The sequence below is a fragment of the Fusarium falciforme genome, chromosome 2 (genome assembly GCF_026873545.1).
Source record: "Fusarium falciforme chromosome 2, complete sequence".
NCBI classification, from domain to species: Eukaryota; Fungi; Ascomycota; class Sordariomycetes; order Hypocreales; family Nectriaceae; genus Fusarium; species Fusarium falciforme.
Window position 1 is genome coordinate 2,126,082 of NC_070545.1, and position 16,815 is coordinate 2,142,896.

Sequence of the window (16,815 nt, forward strand, 5' to 3'; positions counted from 1 at the left end):
AAACCATTTCATTTCCTTTGTTTGGTTTTCTTTGATATCTCTTCGTGAGATGTAATGGGTGATAACATTGAGAGGCGGGCATTGGTAAGGCGGGTATACCCTTTGCAAACATTTTCTTTCCTTTGTCTGGGTTACGTTACGAAGTACTGGAACACTACATATAAATCTTAATGCAAAGACGAGATATTGACGCTTTTCCCACCATGATGTTTGGTGATCATGTCATGATGTGGCCATGATGGGACCTTCTATACAAATACACGAGCTCGCCTTGACTTTAAATGTCAACAACAACGGCTCGGTTCTTTACCTTGCCCGAGTTTCCATACATTTGAGCTGCGTTGACCATCAGGCTGCCATTGTTGCTCCCGGGTCCAGACATGAGCCATTTCCAAGCTACACTGTGAAGGCCGTGAACCACGAGACGGAGGATATCAAGCCACGCCTCGTTGGGGATAAAGTCTCGGATGAGACCTCGGCGGGGACGTGACATGAGGCGCTCATAGGTCTCCTGGAAATCATCAAAGTAGACAGACTCTTTTCCATGGCCCCAGTGGACGTGGCCAAAGACGTGGAGACGGGGCTTTACGCGCCATACCTCGCGAAGGAGATGGCTATCGCCGAGACCAAGGTCGCGGTGATGTTTCTGAGAGCGGTGTAAGTTGAAGTTGACGGGAGAAAGTCGTCATGAGAGAGATGGCGAGAAAACTTACCGGAGGACAATGGGTGATGAGAATATCCGTTTGAGGGGGAACTTTGCTGAGCCAAGGTTGAGTTTCATCGGTGTATTGAAAGCTAGCAGAGTCAGCGTCTGAGGATAAAATCGCAGATACAGTGGTTGGTGGACTCACGCAAATTCCTTAGGACCGATCTCTGGAATGTCTGGGACTCCAAAAATGGAAATAGTGCGGCCCTTGATCTTTTGCACGGTCAATGCGCTCTCAAGATAGATCAATCCATCCAGGTCAGGCTTGGCACCCGAGCGAACATCCTCTTCGGGTCGGCTCTTGGGATCGAACCAGCTATCGTGGTTACCCGCGACGACGACCTTTACAGGGTGCGGCTGCGAGCGGAGCCAATTGAGCTGCTTCTGGATGTCGGCGACGGTGCCAGCGTTGGTGAGGTCGCCAGCGTGGATGAGGACGTCGCCCCTGGGAATATCGACGGTGAGGTCATGCGTGTCTGAGATGCATACAACACGGATGGCGGGCTTATCTCGAGGTGGATGAAAGGGACGGCCACGGAGAAGGAGGACCAGCTGGTAGAAGAGAAAAGAGAGGTATGTAAGAGGCGACGAGAGGAGGTGGTCAATGAGCGTCATGGGCTCCCACTGGTTGCGTCGCCTGAGGCGAAGATAAGTGAGGAGACCCATGATGGCGATACTGTAGGATTGGTGTTGAGCCTCCGAGGAGGGTAGAGCGTGAACTGCGCCAATTGAGCGAGTGTCTAATTGAGAGTCGGCAGGAGTAAAGAATCGAGGTGATGCTGAGTGAGATGGAGCTTCAGGGAATGATGGAGCTTGGTTGTGGTGGTGACGACGGGGTACTGAGCCTCTAGCGTCACTGCGGGGTGGTACCAGGGTGACATTTAGGGGGGCCTCTGCTGGTGGCCAAGCGATCCATTGGAACACGCCGTATTACGGAGTAGATACTTAGCGAGGAATCCACAGGGTGAGAGGACAATTGAGACGAGTATGTGGTATCTCATGTAAATATGAGAGCCATGATGAGAGGGTAGAGCAAGAGTGAGTCTTTCATCTTGAGTATGTGAATATCACATGTTGCGTCTGTTAGCATGAGATGGTTTGAATGTCACTGTCACTGATCAGCAGCTTGGCTCTATAATAAGCTGCACTCACCTGCAACTGTAACGGTCAGTGCAAATATTAACAGCAATTATAGTATCTATCGATACTCATAACAAAAAGGAGGCCTCATCTTATACAGCAGCTGAATATCTGCATCAATTCTGATACATCATGACCTCTCATTGGAACCCATGTCCAGCTGAAAGCACGGACCTTCCCTAGCTCTTGCCCTAAGATCGGATGGTGACGTCGCCTCCCGCGCCAATCTTCCCACTTTCATGTTCCCCTCTGCTACTTCAAGACTTCAAGAGCCAAGCTCTTGCTCTTGAGCTGCCTTGAAGCTTGTTTCTCCAAATCTTGGATCCTGTTGGAGCGTCATCGAACATATCCTGTTTTTCCTTCTCTTTTTTTCCTCTGTCGATAACCTCCTCCTCTTCTCTCTCCTGCGAATAGCTCAGCTTCAACATCTCCCTCGCATGAGCATCTCCTACGAACCATGTCCAATCCAAAGGACTTTAGCCAGCCCGGCAGCCACGAAAGCAACTTTGGGTTCGTCCACGAGAGTCAACATTCTATCAATCCCAGCTGACAGCTCCAGCGTCGACTTTGTAATTCACTATAAGGTCCCTGTCGCAGGTAATTCCTATCCCACTATTCTCCCTTGCCAAAGACCCCTCCGATAACCAATGACCCCTCCACAGAGCGCGACGAAGCTGAAGCAGGCTTCGTACAACTCATCCAAGCCCTCACCGCCGTCGGCCTAGCCACCGAAGTCCGCCATGGAGAAAACGAATCTCTCCTCGTCTTTGTCAAAGTCGCATCTCCCGACCTCTTCGCGAAGCAGGTCTACCGTGCTCGCCTCGGCGATTGGCTTCACGGCGTCCGCGTCTCGGCTCCCCATAATGATATCGCACAGGCCCTGCAAGATGAGCCCGTCGTCGAGGCCGAGCGCCTGCGTTTGATCTACCTCATGATCACCAAGCCCCGTAATGAGGGCGGCGCCGGAGTCACGCCCACCAATGCCAAGTGGAAGCACGTCGATTCCATCTTTCCCCTTCACAGTCATTCCTTCAACAAGGAATGGATCAAGAAATGGAGTAGCAAGTACACTCTGGAACAGACCGACATCGACAACATCCGAGACAAGTTTGGCGAGAGCGTCGCCTTCTACTTTGCCTTCTTGCGGTCCTACTTCCGATTCCTCGTCATCCCGTCTGCTTTTGGATTTGGTGCTTGGTTGCTTCTAGGCCAATTCTCATACCTCTATGCCCTTCTATGCGGCCTCTGGTCTGTAGTCTTCTTCGAGTACTGGAAGAAGCAGGAAGTCGATCTTGCCGTCCAGTGGGGCGTCCGAGGAGTTTCCAACATTCAACGGTCCAGACCCGAATTTGAGTGGGAGCATGAGGCTGAGGACCCCATCACTGGCGAGCCTGTCAAGGTCTACCCGCCTATGAAGCGAGTCAAGACCCAGTTGCTCCAGATTCCCTTCACTCTGGCCTGCGTCATTGCCCTGGGTGCCCTCATCGTGACCTGCAACTCTCTCGAGGTGTTCATCAATGAGGTTTATAGTGGCCCAGGCAAGCAGTATCTCGTAAGTACTCGCCATCACACTGCTGAGAGAGTCACTGACTCTGTTAGGGATTTCTGCCTACCATCTTCCTCGTTATTGGAACCCCAACTATCTCGAGCGTCCTCATGGGAGCTGCTGAGAAGTTGAACGCCATGGAAAACTATGCAACTGTAGATGGTAGGAAGCCGTCTTGCGTCTGGATACGCAGTTGAGCTGACCAATGCTAGCCCACGATGCTGCTCTCATCCAGAAGCAGTTTGTGCTCAACTTCATGACTTCTTACATGGCCTTGTTCTTCACGGCCTTTGTCTACATTCCGTTTGGACATATCCTGCATCCCTTCCTCAACTTCTGGAGAGCGACCGCCCAGACCCTCACCTTTAGCGAGAAGGAGTTGCCAACACGGGAGTTTCACATCAACCCTGCTCGAATTAGTAACCAGATGTTCTACTTCACCGTGACGGCCCAGATCGTCAACTTTGCGACCGAAGTTGTAGTGCCCTACATCAAGCAACAAGCGTTCCAAAAAGCCAAGCAGCTCAAGTCCGGGTCTAAGGTGCAGGAGGACCACGAGGAGGAGGCCGAATTCCTTGAGCGTGTCCGTAAAGAGTGCACTCTGGAGGAGTACGACGTCTCAGGAGATTACCGTGAGATGGTGATGCAGTTTGGTAAGCTTACGTTATTGAGGATGCGTGATGCCGCTGTTCTGACTTGCGTTAAGGATACGTCGCCATGTTCTCGGTTGCTTGGCCATTGGCGGCCTGCTGCTTCCTTGTCAACAACTGGGTTGAGTTGCGATCAGACGCACTCAAGATCGCCATCAGCAGCCGGCGTCCCATCCCCTGGCGGACCGACTCGATTGGACCCTGGTTGACGGCCCTGAGCTTCCTCTCCTGGTTAGGCAGTATCACAAGCTCGGCTATTGTGTACCTCTGCAGCAACTCCAAGAACGGCACTCAAGGCGAGCCGTCTGCCCTGAAGGCGTGGGGTTTGCTACTGAGCATTCTGTTTGCGGAGCACTTCTACCTGGTTGTCCAGCTGGCGGTCCGCTTTGTGCTCAGCAAACTTGACAGCCCCGGACTGCAGAAGGAGCGCAAGGAACGGTTCCAGATGAAGAAGCGACTGCTCGAAGAGAACTTGGGGCAAGACGCCGCTGAAGAGGCCACAGCACCCGGTATTGAGCATAGCGAGAAGATCACCCGTGAAGCCCTGGAGGAGGAGGCCCGACAGGCGTCGATCCGGGGCCATGGAACTCCTGAGGAGATGTAGGTTTGACTCTAGGCCCATGTCTTTCGGTGTACTGACAGGAAGGTGTAGGTTCTGGCAACGCCAACAGGGTATGCAGGAGACAATTGAGGTTGGGCGAAGAATGATTGAGCAGCAAGTAAGTATTTACCCATGCTCAGTACAAGGGTTGAAAAGGCTAACGATGGTGGTAACAGCTTGCTGCCGGCCAAAATGGAAAGAAGAGCGCTTCCGCTGTTCCAAGCGAAAAGGCCTCGTGAAACATTTGATGTGAGGCAATGGAGCAGGAGTTGACACGATGTTGAGTAAGGGTCGACATTGGTTGAGGAGTGACGGGGTTGGGATGGCGACTTGGTGGCATATGGATGGTTACGAGGTTATGATTGGCTTGAACTTTGGGTACTTTCCTGGAATTGAGTTCTGTGCGGTTCGAGATTGAAACCCCTTGAAAGACAGGATATTATCGACCAATGTTTGAAAAAGATGGTGCTTGATCTCGGTCAACAAGAGAGCAAAGGCGGGAGATACGTACCTTATTTCGTTGACAAAGAGATGTAGCAGCCTCATGCGTCCTGGGTAACCTTCTAGAACGCCCCGTCGACCCTAATCAAGAAGAGTGCGTGCTAAGGCTGCCTCGCGATCTGGCCATGGGGGCTTGCTTGGCTTGCTTGGCTTGCTTGGCTCACGGGGACACCCTCCCGCCCGACAAGAGCCACAACCGTCTGAGGCAGGCGTGCCAGCAGCCAAGGCAGTCATTGATATGGTAGGTGACACGTCAATGTTCTGGCTGCTCTTGGTTAGGTGAATATGCAGTTGCTGAAAGATGCCGCTGCAGCTGGGCGGAGGCTGTGTCGCCCGCTTTGCATGTGGAGGGGAGGGCAGAATCAAGTAGCGGCTGCAAGAGCGTTGTAGATCAGAGGCATACAATAACTAATGGTGTGCGTTATCATGGATGCCGAGGCATGGAATGTGTAAAAAAGGCAAGTCCAGGTTTCTGCGATCGACGTCTTGGGTTGCGTTTACCAGGCTCCCCCTGATAGTAAATGTTTCGTGTTCCTGGTCGCAGCAAAGGATTCGACGATTTGATTTGGTCGTCTTTCAGCTGATCGTGATAGAGACATGAAGAGATAAACATGTCTGAGAGGTTGAAATCCCTCTAGGCAACCGTAGGATCGTCGGATCCCATTGATCAATCAGACTGCTGCTGCCTGTTTATAAAGACTATCGTCAAGCGCCCGCCCGTTGATTAAAGGCAAAAAGTGATCTGCGCTGTCAAGACCCGATTCGCGAGGTTGCTTTTCCTGCCCTACAGTTTATTTACCCCATGGTTTTCTGTGGTGGTCCGGTCCACTGGATGGATCGTCAAGAGGGCCTGGCCTGGTTTGCAGAAAAAACCCGACGACATGGACCCTAAACTAACTGACAAGCGTCAGACATCGTCTTGAGGATTGATCCATATGATGTGAGAAATCGTGGTCCTTTTGATACGAATCTTTTGCTGTTGCTGGCTGACTCGAGACTCTCACCACATGCATCTCTGTACTTCCCAAATCTCACATCTCGCAGCTCTGCTCTCGTCAGGCAAGACAATGAATGCCGTGGCAACCAGAAGAAAGAAACGCTCCTCCCCCCACTGGGATCAACCAAGGACGTCAAACGCCAAGTCAGGGGCAAAGTGTGTCGCAGGGTCCAGTTCAAAGTTGCATCCGTAGATGGGGAGTGGTAATGAACGAACGGTGGACTTGACCAAAAAGAGGTCTCGGTCAGACGGTCTCTCGTTGCTAAACCCATGCACCATTGCCCAGATCATCGACCGAGCCCAGGCGTCGATAAAACGGTGCGAGTTGCCCACATCGTCTGTTGGTTCGTTTCGTCTCTCGGAGTCTGGAAGAGTAATGGGTAGTGAATGGTGTAAGATCCCCGTCTCCCAAAGTCCAATCCGTTGCGCACATCTACCACACGTGCCCGGCGGCAAGTGGGGCACCTACGATTCAGCCGTTCCGCCTTGTCGTGATTTTGCTGGGGTCATGGTCCGCAAGCTAATCAGTTCAGTCTGCATCCGAATCTCTAGCAGGCAATTCCTTCTCCATGAGTGGGAACTTGGGTGTCAAAGCTCTAAAGGTCCTCCGGGGCCTGGAGACCGGCCGGCCAATCGTCCGTCGTCGTCGCACACGCACCCTCATGCGACATGACACGCCCCCCATCCCATGAGAGCGACCTACCATGGATGGCACAGGCGCGGGGTTTGACTTGTACTGACATCCATCTGGAAACGGCCTCTTCCTCAGCTTGCCCATGTGCTGGTTTGCCCTGGTGAGAGCCCCGGCGAGTGCCCCGGCGTAGTTACCGTTCGGTGGAGTTGAACTCCGACAAGATGGGAGAACCCATGGCTTTTGCCTTGCCTTGCCTCCCCCTTGCTCCTTGTTGGAGCTCTTCCTTTCCTTCTTCTTCCTTCTTCCTAATCTCGATCCTAGCCTAGTCGTAGGTAGTCCTGCAGAAGCCCATACCATACCGTTGGCTTCCGGGCCCGCTGTCTCTACGTCCTACCCAGGCACCCTTGACGCCTCGTTTATTTCCCTTTTCCATCTCTTTGTCGTGTGATGGTGCCCCCTCTTAGTCTCTTGTTCCCTGTCTGGCGCCCCTCATCCTCTGTCCTCTTATTGACTTACACGCCCGCACACACCCCGTTTGCGACCGTGATCCTTTCAACATCACATCTTCTCCCTCAGCCATAACGAGTCTTGCTCTCTTCAAGCTCGCCATGGATGACGTCGCCGATCTCGTTGTCACGCCTTTTCGTGACATTGTCGACAAGGGCCGCACAGCTGTTGAGAATGCTGGCGACGACAAGGTCATGCTCAAGGCCGCTCAGAGCCTCGTCAAAGAAGGCGAGCGAGCCCTCAAGAGAATCGAGCCGCTCTGTCGTAAGCACCTTGACGAATACGGCTCCAATTTCCTCGACGCCCTCAAGGAGAATGGTGAGTTATCCCCAGTTTGTGTTTGTCGTTGGGTTGACTGACCATGGTAGACGACATCGCCAACTTCCGTTCAGAATTGACCGATTTGCTGTGGGAGTTTGACGACTATATCGAGCTCGAAGACTTTGAACCCGAAAAGTTTGCCGAGCTGCAAGGCCTTTCGCGAAAGGCGGCCCCCAAGATTTACGACATCCTAATGCGCATGAAGCTTGAGGTGCCTATCGACCATGATACCCGCTCCATCATGACACGCCTTTCCGGCCCGCAATCACGTCCAATCTCTCCAGACGCTCCTCCAATCCCACCACTATTCCCATTCTCCGACATGAGAAAGGATTCAGCTTCTCCTGCCAGCGTCCAACGCAGCGCTCCCGAGTCTGTCGCCGACTCCCGCTCCGTCCATGACCCCCCAACCGTCGAAGCAGCTACAGCCCAACTACGACACTTGATGCAGACGCAATCCGGTCCGGACGAGGGTCTCTATGCCAATATTCCAGGGTCACTCAAGCCCGGGCCTCCACAAGGGCCGCCGCCCATGGAGCCGCCTCCAAGACCTCCCTCGGCGAACCCGTGGGACGTCAAGACTCCGCCGCAACACCGGGAGCAACGCTTCCCAGACGACTTTTCGTTCGAGAGGAGGGCACCTGTGGCACCGGTCGAATCACCAATCGAGCCGATTTCGCCGCCTCTCAGCCCGCAGCGGGCTAAAGAGTCCCCGACATCTCGACCACGACCTCTGTACATGGGTTCAGACCGTTCATCCCAAATCAGCAACGATTCGAGACTCAGTCCAACAGGTGCCGAGCCCTCATCGTATGAGAGGACTTATAGCATCTTCCCTACTCCTCGTGGCCGATACTCAAACTCCAACTCCATCATGTCCACTTCCATTCCCGAGGATGTTGCTTCGGATAGATCCAGCGCAGGTTACATCGCTCAACTATCATCGAGGCTTCCCCCACCTCGAACCCATTCGCTGCCAAAGTCTCGTCCAGAGTCGGTCGAGACCAACCAGAGCTCCGTCTTTGACCCTGCTAGAACCGACGGAGTCAACACCCCCCTTACAGAGCACCGAGGGTCTGCTGTTTCGGCTGCCGACTCGAGCCCAACTCTCGGTTCTTCTGAATTAAGCACTCTCCCCCTCAAAGCTCCTCCGGTGAACAACTACCAAGGCATGGTTGAGCTGCCTCAGGTCGTGCGGATGCCTGAAATCGACAATCTTCCTATTCCTGTCGAGACTGAGACACCTACACCCGAGCACCCTCCGAACCCCTTTGCCGTTGATTGCAAGCTCAACCCTCAGAGTTCATTCTATACTCACAAGGGGTTCTGCGATGGCGCAAAAGAGATTTTGAACGGAGGGGCCGGTGTCAAAAAGACGGTCAAGGCTGTGTGTTTGCTCTCCCTCTCCTCTGATATCACACACTGACAAATGTAGGGCTTCGCTTCTGCTGCTTCGATTGCAAAGTGTGTCAAGTGTCACTTTGAACTTGACTTTAACGAAATTGACTTGGACGTCAACAAAGCAGGTATGTTACTGTGCAATGACTGCACATTGCTTAAATGCTGACTTTCTTACAGCACGCGGCAACTTTATCAAGAATGGCATTGGCTACCGTATCCGGTTCCTCCAGAAAAGCCATCTGCCAACACGACGCTCTGACGATGTCATGTATGGATGCATCTTTTGCATTCACCAAGGCCGAACTCTTCACGCCAGTGACGCAACAGTCTTTGTCTCCCAAAAGGCCCTGTTTGCCCACTTGGCTCGTCACCCAAGACCTCTACCAGCTGTTCCCGGATTCACTGTCATTGAAGAGGCCGAAGTGCCAGATCGATATCGAAATGACTATGACCTTCACTTCAAGAGCCCTGTCGAAACACATCCCGTAGTGGAAAAGTCAAATGAGATCTGCAACATGCCTACGGCTACGTCCAAGGAGGCGGCACGTAGGATGTACGGTCAGAGGCTCTTGTATGATCGGACGCCTGCTCTTGAGATGGTACAAGGGGCGAGAATCACCGGCATCGAGTGGCCAGCAAAATACCTGGGAGAGTGGTGCATGGGCTACCATGATGCTGTCTACGCCTCTGTGCCGTTTGAGATAATGAGGCTTGACCCTCCATCTCCTGAGAATATCAAGATGGACGGGACCAGCCCAACCCAAGTCACGGCGAGGTGGAGGTTCAACGTCAAGGACAAGACAAAGGGTGATTGGCTCAAGTTTGAGAAGGACGAGATCATCACCAATATCAGCTGCAAGTTTCCCACCCCAAGACTGATCCCGGCATATATCCCCCCCACACCTTCAAAGCACACTCAACCCCTTCCCTTTTATCGATAGCCGGGGCACCGCTTGTGTATCATGTGACAACCGCTAACCTCAACACAGATCCGTATCAGGAGTTTTGGTGCTGGTCTGGAACAAACCAGAAAGGCAAATGGGGAATATTCCCACAAGCCTTTATCGATATTGGTACGCTGAGAGACTTGGGCGTTGGTTCCGATCGAGCGAGCGTCATTAGTAGCGAGAAGAACAAGCCCACGGGCGGTGTCTTATCCCGATTCTCAACTCGCAAGTCGGGACGATCTGGGAGAAGAAGCAGTGTAGCAGGCTCGGTGGGAAGTAACGAGATACTACCCCCTCCGACACCAGTACCCGGAATGTACGGACGCGAGTGACTGGATCAGGGAGGATATAACGGATGATGGAACACGGGTAATGACGAGCCACGCTTGAGTGGTCGTATGGATGGATGGATGGATGGGCGTCGGGAATAACTGGTCGATATACCCCAAGGTCTTGGTTTCCTTTTTTTCTTTTTTTCCCTTTGTTGCACATCTTTCACCCTGTATATTTTGTCAGGTTACCAAGCATCAGGCCTCAAGGACCTGACAACTGACAGTGTAGAATAGCAATTGAGCCATATCTGTGTGGCTTTGGCGATGCTTGCGTTCCGTTTGGTTTGCGTTATGCTGATGAGCACCACCCGACATGACAATGCAGAATTGCTCGATAGGTGTGTTGTGAGGTTGCCTACGATGAATCCAAAGATAGGCTAGGCTTAACTTTTCTTATCCAAGGACGTGTTTATGTTGCCTAGTATTATGTCCATAGATGATGAATGTTAGAGTAAGGCAAAGGCTAAGGTATTTAAGTTCTGAGTTTTCTACGTTAACACCCAACCCCTATCTTTAATACAGTGAAACCCTTTAGGCGATATGGAGTGTCCTATGGTATTGCAGGGTGGCTTGCTATGGCCCAAGAGTCTATTGCATCCTCTTAATCATTCGCCTTACCGGAACAGTCCTCAACCCTACGAGGGCAGCGATCCGCGAGGCAACTGAGATCAAATTTGCCGCTTCAAGGTCACAATCACCAAGTATAATCCAACTACAGACACATCCATCTTGAGTCCAACCCCAAGCCAACAGCCTATCAAGTCACGGAGAGAAAAAATTCAGAGAAAAAAAAAAAGGCCAAGTCTATTATTACTCCCTGTAATAACCATCCATCCATGTTGAATCGCTCGCCTGACTCCTAGGCTATCCCTTCCCTCTGCGAAACGCCAACCCAACCCCCATCCAGGTCAGCTTCGCCAGGAAGCAAGCCTCAGGTGCAAAAAGAACAAGCAAGCAAAATCCTTCGCTAGTCGAACGCTTCCATTTCCATCCATATGAACCCAACCAGACATGCCAAAATGCATGATGAAATCAACCCGAAATCTTTAAACCATGAACAATGAAAAACAAAAACGAAAAAAGAAACGAGGTCTGTGTATCCACTTCCCTCTCGAGGCAGGGCCGCAGCCTCTTCCAAATCTCGTGCGTGCTCAAGACGCACCTCCATGGGGGTATCATTCGACGTCTCTGGTAGGAAATAGTGGTGGTGGTACATCCGCGCATAATAAAGAGACAGGCGGATAACGAACGCAAAGGAAAAAACAGGTCATAAAGTCGTTAAATGGGCTCCTTGATCAGCCTCATCCATCGGTAATATCCAAGTTGTCCAGCCATATGTTGATGGCATCATGAAGTAGGTTTCGTGATGGTGTATTTCTCGCATTGCCATTTGTCTCGAGGTGCCTCTTCTCGCGCACGTCGATAACTTCGCGAATGCAGTCTTCCAGCGCAGAGAGCACCACAGTCTTGCACTGGACACGGGGGATCTCCAGGGGTGCATTGGGCAATGCCGGTGTCTCGGGCGCCGTGATAGAAACGGGCTCCTCAGCTTCGGTGCTCATGCGAACCTCGCTATGTGTCTGCGATGAGGCCAGTGAGTGATCCTTGCTAGTATCCTGGTTGAGGCTGATGACCCTCTCAACAGCCTCAGTCAGAGTCTCGTCCGAGTGTAGCACAGGCTCCTCGATCCACTCCTCTTCCAGCTGGGTCTCATAGGGGAGAATCGAGGGAGTCAAAACTCCTCCATATGATGTGGACAAGGCTGCAGGTCCGGAAGCTGGCCGATCAACTGGTGCCCGTGGCTTCACCAGTCGGCGATAACGGAGACGTGTAATCGAGTTAGTTGTAGTGTCAGCAATCATGACACAGCTCACCTCCACCCAACGCTCCGAGAGGTCGAGCAGAGGGAAAGCTGGAGCAGGGGTTGGCTCGGCCCGAAGAGACGCCTTGACCTGCTCCATGAGGTCCTCCTGGGGGGGGATTGCTTGAACCGCAAAGTCGGGGTGATAGCGATTGAGCCAGCCCGCAGCATTGAGCGGGAGGTCTCCATCGATACACAAGCGCGAGGCCTGTTCAAAGGAATCCAATCCTCCTTGAAATCCTGGGGTGGAAAGATAACCACTGCTGGAGGGAGAGCTGATTGCAGACTCAAAAGATGTCATGTAGTCCGGGAAAGAAATGTCCACGTCAATGACCCCGTCATCGGCATTGATGGACGTCTTGACCGGTGACTCGAAAGCACCATTGGGATCTGGTGTTCGTTCCGGTCGGATTGATGGTTCCCTACTGTGACCCTTGCATTCTCGTGGTGTGCCCGTCTCGCGAACCTCGGTCGAAGGACGAGCAGCCGACGACGAAGGGGCGTGGAGATCTTCGCCGAGAGTCACCTCCTCGACCATTTGGGATAGTTTGTCTGTCCTGGGGAAAGCCTGCTTGGTGGGGGATTTCGGATCTATCTGTCCGTAGCTGCTGAGTGTGGTGGAATCTCGGCGGCGAGTGCTCCAAAGACCACTTATAACGCTGCCCCAGCGCGAGCTCTGGCTCCTCGAGTCGCTGCTGGCATTGCTCATCCCACCCGTGCTCTCTCCTCGCTTGAGGGACCGCTTCAGGTCATCCGTGGCCACGCTTCCACTGCTGCTCGGTCGAGGCCTCCTATGCGTATCGACGCGCTGAATAGTGGAAAAGTGCGGCACCGTGGTTTCGGGCAGAACCGTCGTAGTAGTTGCCGCACTGCTCTTCCTGCTAACCATGTCGCTACCAAACATGCCAAAGTTAGATGGTCGGATCGAGGCAGCATCCGAAACGCGGCGTTCGTGATTACGATCCATGGTAAGGTGAGCCAGCTGCATGGGCACAGCAGAAGCCCTTGCGCTCTGGCTCGTTGTCCGAGAGTGAGAAGCTCGACGAAGTCCAGTGCGACGATTAATCTTGCGGCGAAGAGACTCCTCTCGAAGAACGGGAATCACAAAGGTCGGAGGAGAGTTCGAGAACGTGCCGACTGAAGTTGATGTGCTAGGACGATGGGCCCGGGTCGTAGGAATCTGGGAATTCGCGGGGAGGAAGGCCGAGAGGAGAAAGATCATGCGTCGAGCAGCCATCTTATCCTCAGAGACAATGATTGTCCGCGCCGGAAGTGATAGGTCCTCCTCGTTCCGGTTTTTCTGCTGCAAAAAGAGGCGTCTTCGGTACGAAGGGGGGCAAAGAGCCTGAAGCCAGTCGGTGTGAGTAGCGAGAAACCCGGTCAGGAGGTTGTAGAAGAATTGGTTGTGATGGTCGATTCCAGAAGTCCACTTGCACGTCCATCGAGCTTCATCGCGCCATATCCCCCATCGCCCCTGACCGGTAACGACTCTGGCCGCGCTTAGGCCCATGACAATTCTATGTCTCGCGGCATCCACCTCGCCCGCAACATTGGCATCATCCGCAAGACAGTTAGGCCACAATGATACCAGCTTTGTGGTGCTCTTCGGGGGCTTAACCCGAGGCATCTCAGGGCGTCGGTCCGAGAAAGACGGCGTCCTGCCGGTTTTGTTCGAGGTGACTGAGGTCGCCATGGCTCCGGGAGAAGAAATATCGACGTGTCTAAGCATCGTTCCTAGAATGGTTGCAACTACGGATTGGAGATGCGTCAAGGTCCTCATGATAATATCCCAGTGCCGGGTTAGGGAATCGATTCGGTCCTCCATATCGACTGAGAAGTTTGACTCGGTTCCATCGCCGTAGTTACCAGAGCCAACCATGCCCCATCCTGAAGGTCGAGCTGAGCTAAATGATGAAGAGAAGAACTCCTGGTCGTAGGAACTGGATTCGCGCTGTTTTGACTGGGACGCGGCAGGCGTACGGGTCGAAGGAGGAGCAGCGGGGAGCTGAACAACTAGAACCACGGCATACATTGGCGTGCGTCGTTGCTTGGGCTGTGGCTTCTTCTTCTTTGGCGCAGATTCGTCATTCGTCGAAGGGAACGGGAAGCCGGCGCTTTCGTCTGCGTAGCGGCTCGGAGGCGAGACGTTGGTGTCGGTGTCATCTGCAGCTAGATTCACGGGAAAGAGGCGAGTGATGAGGACCTTCTTTTTCTCGCTCTGGCGTGGTGTGTGAGCATGAACATGCGCTGCACCAGAGACGTTGGTTGGTGAGAAGGTCGTTGAGGAGAACGACTGCGAAAGACGGCTGGAGCGAGCACTGGAGCGGCCAATGGAGCTCCTACCATCACCTAGAATACCGCCCGAGGGATCGACAGGTCGGGAGTCGCCCGGTACTACATGTACCTTTGTTGAGGTCCCTTTGTAGGACATCAACTCGGAGTTTCCAAAAATGCAGCTAGAAAAAGTTGCCAGCTCCTCCCGATACTCACGCGCAGCTTTCTGACCGTCCGTCTCAATATGGACCTGGCTGCGTCCCTGCAAGGAAGCTCGACGGTCAAAAGCGCCTTGCCGCGGAGGCGGTTGAGGACCCTCGGGCTGGATGACGAGGGGGCGCGAGAGTTGACTAAGACTGCTCTTGCGCGGCGAGGTTGGAGTACGGCGAAGCTCTTGAGGGACAACGGGCCTTTCTATCGGAGACACTGGAGGAGCTGGATGACTGTCAAAGAGGAGAGAGGCGTTGGTAGGACCTAGAGCATCCTGCATGATAATGACACGGACGTCACGCACATCGAGGTCGACATCGCCGCTATAGTCGAAAGCGTTGGCTGTAGATGTAGCTGGGGTAGTTGGGGTTGTAGATAGAGGAAACACCTGGTCATTGCGGTGCTGATATAGAGCTTGAGCGTCTGGGAAAAGAAGATTGCGAGTATGAATATCCTCCTGAACAGATTCAAGCGAGGATACTGGCCTCGACGTCTTGGCCGTCGCCTGAGAGGGCGTGACCGAAGGACCGCCGGAGCCCAGGTGCAAGAGCCGGCCGAGCATGTCGGGGGCGGCACCAAGGAAAACGGGCGGCAGTGTTGGGGTTGGTGGAGAGGGCGGCCGTCGAAATTAATTACGACGGCGAGCCATCATCAGGGAGAAGGACCAAATATTCTGAGCTGGGCGTAATCGCATAGTAACCACGGCGCGTGGCATGTGAAGGTGATGGAACGAACAAGCTTCCAGTAGAGTTGCCCAGCTAGCGGAACAAGCGGGCGCAAGGTGGCGGGCAAAGCCCAGGGCAGGTCCTAGAGGGCGACAGATCCGGGGATGGAGGTGATTTATGAGCTTTGCTTGTTTGCTAGATGCAAGCAATGAATGAATGAATGAACCAGAGCTCACGGCGTCGCGAGAGCAATGAGGTGGCGGCGTCAGGGAGCTTGATTGCTGTGGCGCGTGCGTCCACACACAGGGAGGCAAGGCGTGGCAAGCTGCCTGGAAGAGACGTGAGAGGTGGAAGAAACAGCAAGGATGAGCTGTAGGTAAGGTGCAGCTGACGATGATGCTGGTTAGGACATTCAAAGCTGAAGTAGGATCGGGCACGGGCTCGAGCTTGAGCTGGAGGAGACAAGGGATTTTGTTGTCAGAGTTGCGCGAGTTCTGTGAGAAGAGAAGCGAAGCGAAGCGTGAGGGGTTGATCGTGTGTGGAGGCGACGATATGCGCGGGTGGGAGGTGGTTTCGCGGGCGGGTGATCAACAGGAGAAGCTGGAGCTGGGAGGCCCAGGTTACGTGTGGGGGTAGTAGTTGTTGATCCTGCCGTGTTACTCGGGGGCGACTCTGCTGGTGTTGTTGCTACTGCTGCTTCTCGAAGCAAACAATAATCAACTTGTGAGGGTGTAAAAGGCGTCCAGGTTGAGGTGAGAGAGCCCGATGTTTGGTGGTTTATCCAGATGGCCGGGACGCCGCCAGCTCGGGCGGGTGGCAGCGAGTTTTGGTGTGTGTGGCAGCAAGCCAGCGCCCACTCGAGAGCGAGGTAACTGGAGTGTAAGGTGCAACTCCAGCGGGAGCAAGGCGGCTGCGGTACCGCAGTGTAAGTACTCGTTAGTGGCGGTTGGGGGTTGGCGCTGGTGGCGGCTCAACCACGCGGTACAAGGCGCCCGGTACCTCCTAGCTCGAGCTTTAGATCGTCGTCAGCAGGGCCCAGGCGGGCAAGGTGGGATGGATAGGTAGGCCCAGTGGAGATTGGATTGGATGGATACTGGAGCTCAATGGGGACTTGGTCTGATGGAGACGGACGGGTGGATATTGATCGGAGGGGCGGGACGAGGGAACAGAGCAGACCAGACAACCATCAACAGGACAAGAAATGTGGATTACCTTACCTTGGCAGAGAGGAGACGGAGAGGGGAACGGAGCAGAGATGGAGCTGGAGGCAAAAGAGGAGAAGAGCCAAGAGGGGTTCAAGTCGTGGAATGGGGGTGCATGTTTGTTTCCAATGCTTGCCTTCCCCAGAGTCTCAGAAGTTGAGTGATGAGAATGCTGATGCCGGGATGACGACAATGTTTGGATTGGCTGCCAGACAGATAACAAGACGTACGTTGAAACAGAAAACGTCGAGACACGAACAAGGGAAAGGTAAGTGGCTGGCACTGAAACCCGGGGGGCCGAAACCTTTGGATCAAAGTCA

At 53.5% G+C, this 16,815-nt stretch overlaps 3 protein-coding genes and 1 pseudogene across 4 annotated transcripts, besides 1 other annotated feature; 2 read left to right on the forward strand and 2 right to left on the reverse strand.

Moving 5' to 3' along the window:
* Positions 1–277: 277 nt before the first annotated feature.
* On the reverse strand, positions 278–1,423 carry NCS54_00261400 (annotated as a pseudogene). Its single transcript has 3 exons — positions 852–1,423; positions 714–795; positions 278–646 (listed from the first exon to the last, which is right to left on the reverse strand).
* Positions 278–1,423: a sequence feature.
* Positions 1,424–2,303: 880 nt separating this feature from the next.
* NCS54_00261500 (Hypothetical protein) lies at positions 2,304–4,882 on the forward strand (the record flags this gene model as incomplete). The annotated part of the gene is made up of 8 exons (XM_053148210.1): positions 2,304–2,356; positions 2,406–2,443; positions 2,509–3,398; positions 3,446–3,554; positions 3,605–4,045; positions 4,099–4,642; positions 4,695–4,761; positions 4,820–4,882. 8 exons carry the CDS (start codon positions 2,304–2,306, stop codon positions 4,880–4,882), a joined length of 2,205 nt encoding a protein of 734 aa, XP_053004185.1.
* Positions 4,883–7,383: 2,501 nt separating this feature from the next.
* On the forward strand, positions 7,384–10,283 carry NCS54_00261600 (SH3 domain-containing protein; the record flags this gene model as incomplete). The annotated part of the gene is made up of 5 exons (XM_053148211.1): positions 7,384–7,600; positions 7,651–8,990; positions 9,039–9,129; positions 9,182–9,859; positions 9,994–10,283. 5 exons carry the CDS (start codon positions 7,384–7,386, stop codon positions 10,281–10,283), a joined length of 2,616 nt encoding a protein of 871 aa, XP_053004186.1.
* A 1,301-nt stretch (positions 10,284–11,584) lies between these two features.
* Positions 11,585–15,190, reverse strand: NCS54_00261700 (FNIP-N domain-containing protein; the record flags this gene model as incomplete). The annotated part of the gene is made up of 1 exon (XM_053148212.1): positions 11,585–15,190. The coding sequence occupies one exon, from the start codon at positions 15,188–15,190 to the stop codon at positions 11,585–11,587; it is 3,606 nt and encodes a 1,201-aa protein (XP_053004187.1).
* Between the last annotated feature and the right edge of the window lie 1,625 nt (positions 15,191–16,815).